The sequence below is a fragment of the Nematolebias whitei genome, chromosome 6 (genome assembly GCF_014905685.2).
Source record: "Nematolebias whitei isolate Nwh7 chromosome 6, NemWhi1, whole genome shotgun sequence".
Lineage (NCBI taxonomy): Eukaryota > Metazoa > Chordata > Actinopteri > Cyprinodontiformes > Rivulidae > Nematolebias > Nematolebias whitei.
The window spans coordinates 17246057-17251376 of NC_056503.1; the positions used below are offsets into that span (position 1 = coordinate 17246057).

Genomic DNA, 5320 nt, shown 5'->3' on the forward strand with positions numbered 1-5320 from the left:
TACAAAACCCGACCTCCTAAACCAATGACACACATTTTATAAAAAACAAAAAAAAAAAAAAAAATATATATAAAATATATAAATATATATTTATATATATATATATATTTATGTGTGTGTGTGTATTAAATACACAGACACAGGAAAATAACACAGAAGTTGACAAGCTGGTCTGTGAGCTCGTGTTTGATCCGTGTGCAGCAGGTGAGTTCTGCTCGTGTGCTTGATCTTTAGCATGTGCACAACGTGTCAGAAGTCATGAGGTGAAGTCAGCTGAAGGAGTCACTTAACAGTTTGGATTTCTTTAAAACTTCACAGATTTTAGACATAAACTCTCAGAAACCACATGTCACGTTTCCATTTAGGACAATTTTACACAACTAGTGACTATTTGTTTTATTCTGTTTGTTACTTTTCAAGTTATTGCTGTTTGAAGTTTGATCATAAAAATAACACAAAACTGGTTATTTTCAGTTTTATTTAAAACAAAATAGTTTAAGCTAAATGAGTTAAATTAAACCTTAATGAAATCTTTTATTTTGTAATAATGTTAGATGTTTTAACACAGTATCATGGTTTTTCTTTAGCAAAGCATGTTAGGCATCATTTGTCTTTTTTACTTAAATTATTTTAAATCAATCTATCTATCTATCTGTCTATCCGTCCGTCCGTCCGTCTGTCCGTCCGTCCGTCTGTCTGTCTCCTTACGAATTACAGTGTGTTCCTGTTTTTAAAGTATAATTTTTAACAAAATTTTGTTAATATTTATAAATAATTCACCTTATTCTTATCCATTTTCTTCCTTTTCCCTTCAATCCTTTGTTTCTTTTTGCTAAATTCAGCTTTTTATCTGTTTTTTTTCAGCTGATTCTGAGGTGTTTGTTGCTTAACTGAGCCCTTTTTTCAGCTATTCTTTTGCTAATCGCCTCCTTTTGTGTTTCTCTTTAATAATCTAAAAGTTTATGCTCCATTCAGTGCAGAGGTGACAGGGCCATCTCTGTAGCAGGACCAAGACTTTGGAACGAGTTACCTCTGCTTGTCAGACAGACCCCCTCCCTCTCGGTTTTCAAGTCCCTTTTAAAAACTCACTACTATTCAGTAGCTTTCAACACCAGATGATCTGTGTTTTGATCCTGTATGCTCCACACTGGTTTGTCGTCATTATCTGCATCGTTTTTATGTCTTTATTCTGATTTACCTCATTTTGTATTTTGCTTTGTGTGTTACCTGTTGTTTTGTCTGTACAGCACTTTGGTTGGCCTTGTCGCTGTTTTAAGTGCTTTATAAATAAAGTGGTATGGTATTCAATATTGTTCTGCTAATTTGAGTTTTTTAGCCTTTTAAGCTACTTAAAAAAATTCAGTATTTTTCTGCTCATTTGTTTCTTTTTTTGTGTGCTAATTTTAGATATTTCAGTAATCTAGTCAGCCTCTCTATCTGCCTAGTTCAGCTTTATCCACTCATTTTTGCCATTTTTCTGCTCTTTCCACCTTTATTTTCCTGCTTTCAGCAAATGTCAGCTCATGTGTCTCATGGTCAGTTTGCAGATTGAACATTTTCAGCCTGTTTTCAGCTTCTTCAGCTGCTTTCAGCAATGATCGTTCAGCTTTCACGCTGCATTTCACATTTCTCTAGTTTTACTTATAATTATCTTTCTAGTTATCCATCCACTTATGATAAGAAATCAGTGTGGAAACCTTTCCCCACCCGCTCCTTGTTTCTCAGGTGGAGCTGATGCAGAACTTGGCTGACATCATAATGGGAGCCGTGCAGTATAATGAAGAGGGGGTGCTCATGTCTATAAAACAGCTCTGTGATGTCATGACCAACTCCAGTGATGAAAACGAAGCAGAGATGGGCACCTACAATGGGCTTGTTCAACTCTCAAAGGTAAGAAAATCCCTCTGAAACACATTCCACTCATGTAATGTTCAGAAGTCACCACCAGATGTCACCGTCGAGCCAGCTTTGTCTCCCTCATGCACCTGAATAAAAACAAAAACTCTTTCATTTTAGGTGAAGTTGTGATTTCATTGTGTGAATGTGTGCAGACTTACCGCTTCGCCACTGATGAGCCATGTTTAGATGTTTCCCATGAGAAAACCCTGAAGGATCTGATGGACACTTCTCTCCACTCCAGCAGAACAGCAGAGAGACAGTGGACCTACCAGACCTGCACTGAGTTTGGCTTCTGTACAGCACACCAGATGCTCACACACAGCCAGACACACACTGACCCATCTCTAACCTCCCGTGTGTGTGTGTGTGTGTTGTGTGTGTGTGTGTGTGTGTGTGTGTGTGTAGACCAGACCTGTGAGGACACAACCTGTCCCTTCTCTGGGATGTTCACCCTGCAGACTCACACTGAACTCTGTGCCAAGGTGTTTGGGATTTCCCAGCATTCCCTGCCTACACGCATCGCCTTCACGAACAGCTACTATGGAGGAGACGACCCGCATACCCACAGGGTTCTGTATGTCAATGGTAGGCCTGGAGACCTAAACCCACAGGACCTGAACAGAACAGGGAACAGAAAGAACATCAGCTTTGAGACTTTATTTCAGATTTAAATGTTTTATCGTCCCGGCAGGAGGAGTTGACCCGTGGAAGGAGCTGTCAGTGCTCCAGGTCAGGAGTGAGGATGCTGAGGATCAGACGGTTTTCATTCAGGACACGGCACACTGTGCGGACATGGCGAGCCCAAAACTCACAGACCGACACTCCCTCAGGAGAGCGAGACGGGTGTGTGGGTCAAACTGTCTCCCATCATCCCTTGTTCCTGCTTCCCTCTTCACCTTTTTCCACATTTGTCATCGTTTATTTACCCACGAGGCAAAGAGGTAGTGACTTTTAATCTTCTCAATCAAAACTTGCAGTTTTTAAGAAAAGACAGAGTGGGATGTTTTGAGTGATGATGCACCTTGTACCTCTGGTGCTCTGACAGTGAAGATAAAAGTTAAAAAACTTGCATAAAGACCTAAAATTTGACGACCATATGTTAAGACCAGCTTCTTCTAGCTGAGGTCAAACCTTTTTTAAAAACAGTCCTGGGCCTGGAATAGTCCATTCATGCTTTTATCGGTTTCAAGCTTGACCCCTGAGCTGCCTCGTCCAAAACTCTGCGACCTGTCGTTTAGCTAACGCTCCCAGACGTGAGCACATCGCCTGTTTCTCCATGGACTTCATCTGCTTTAGGATTGATTTTAAACTTTTACTGGTTGTTTTAAAACTCTTAATGACCTTTTTGCACCTTATCTAACTTACCGGTAGTAGCTTTCGCACAGTGATGGCTGGATATGGGCACCAGTGACCCCTGCGACCCAAAAAGGATGAAGTGGGTAAAGATGATGATGGATAGTAGCTTTCCATGGGAGGACTTTGAGATCAACTTAAGCATTTTGACCGTGTTTCAAAATCCAAATCCAAACGCTCGGTCCATCAGGCTGTTTTTAGTCGCTGCACCAAGACTTTGAAACCAGCTTCCTCAGGACTTAAGCTCTTTCACTGACCTGGGCCTTTTAAAGTCCATCCTTAAAGCTTTTTTCACTTTAATTCCAAGTGTCCCTGTTTAAAAATGTATTTTAAAGTTCAGTCACAGCTAATGTGAGCTGTTTATAACACACTTTGACCTCATGTAAAATAATTTAAAGTCCTTTAATTAAGTTCATAGAGCACCACATTTATGAGGCTTTTGTCAGAACAGAATAAGAATAAGGGACTGAATAGTGACTCGATGCAACAAACTCCAGACAAAATAACTTTCAGAGCGGCACAAATGAACCATTTTGCAAGTTGAAATTATTTTGAAATCATCAGCTTCAACAAAAAATATGCACAGAATAATCACTTTTTGCACTTTGATGCAACTTTTATTGTGCAGTACTGAATATAATGAATATAACAATCATATAGTTCCTAGTATAAAAGTGTGATTTTTTTCAAATTATAATAAATGTATAAACAAGCATGCTGTCAGTTATGATTTGCTTAATAATTTCTGTATCAATTAGAAGACCTTATTAAAAACAAAAGACTAATTTCCCCCTTTTTTAATAAAATGGGGGGAAAATAATATTTTAAATACAGTTTTTAGTGTTTTTTTAGCACTAATAAACATTTGACTTAAATCTGCAATTTACAAGAGATGTCAATTTCTGATAAATATTGACAATAAATGTACAGTAAATGTTTGTGTTGCATCAGTCAAACTATCCCATGGTCAGGAAAACATACAGAGCCTGGAACAATAAGGATTTTATAAATTAAAATTGTGCAGGAGCCCTGCAAACATGAAGTCAGTAGAATAAAAACCACACGGCAGCGTTACGTCGCTGCTGCATCACAGAACCAGATGTAAACACACATCTGTGGAGATTTGAAACATTGTTTCCTGTTTGTCTGCCCCGCAGGAGATTGAGCATCGTGTTGCCAGCTGGTTGAGGACGGCAGCTCTGGAGAGGAATAAAAAACGAGCCGATTCCATCAAAACCTGAGGAGGAGTTAATAATCTGTCTTCACTTAATCTGTATGGGGTTGGGATTAGTTGGAGACATTTCTGAGGTTTGAATTGACTTTTAGGAAGATTTTGCTTCAATATTGAATTGAACTTTGTTTCCAGCTCTAACCGTTTTATGCTGACAACATGGTTTGTAATGTTTTAGATTGATCGCTGCATTCGTCTTCTGTTGGTTCCTTGTCTTATCAGTAGGGTCAGGGGTGTGATGATGCAGCATCAGCAGGAAGCTAGTCTCTTTAACGCTCAATCCCAAACTTCAATTATTCTTCTGTGTTTATTAAAAAAACAGAAGATCTACAAAGAGCATATTGTTTGGCGTTTTATGTATATTTTATTGCTTTTTTTCCAAAGAGAAACTGTTTTTTTCTTCGTTGTCAAGAGTATTTTTTGCAGATGTGACATAGGTGTGTTGTATTAATTTTTAACAATGAGAGAAATCAGGAAAACATGGGCTGTTGGTGGGAGAAAGGTGAAAGAGCTCCATTTGTCCCTAGGCCATCTGTTTTCGTGTGTGTGTGCGTGCACATGTGCACATGCCTGCCTGCGTGCGTTTATGCGTGAACCTATCAGCAGGGGGGTCAAAAGTGGGAGGTCGTGACCCTGCTGACCCTGTGGGAGTGGAGATCATCAATCAACCGAAGTCTGGATAGAACAGCAGGAGGGGGACACACATTTAAATACACAAATACTGTAACACAAACACACACGCACATATATCCAGGAAACAAATATGAGGTATTGATTACATTAAAAAGTCATTTGAATCATTGGATTATGTTGTTGTGATGTAGGAGCTTAAATATG

General features: G+C 39.1%; 1 protein-coding gene across 1 annotated transcript in view; it reads left to right on the top strand.

Annotated features, from left to right (window-relative positions):
• The window catches only part of LOC119411132 (thymus-specific serine protease), a 12433-nt gene extending 7940 nt beyond the window's left edge, over nt 1-4493 (top strand). The window contains exons 9-13 of the mRNA XM_037678061.1: nt 1726-1890; nt 2052-2193; nt 2305-2484; nt 2591-2742; nt 4410-4493. Of these exons, the coding sequence (XP_037533989.1) occupies nt 1726-1890; nt 2052-2193; nt 2305-2484; nt 2591-2742; nt 4410-4493 (723 nt within the window). The remainder of the gene's footprint in view (nt 1-1725; nt 1891-2051; nt 2194-2304; nt 2485-2590; nt 2743-4409) is intronic.
• The last annotated feature ends 827 nt before the right edge of the window (nt 4494-5320 follow it).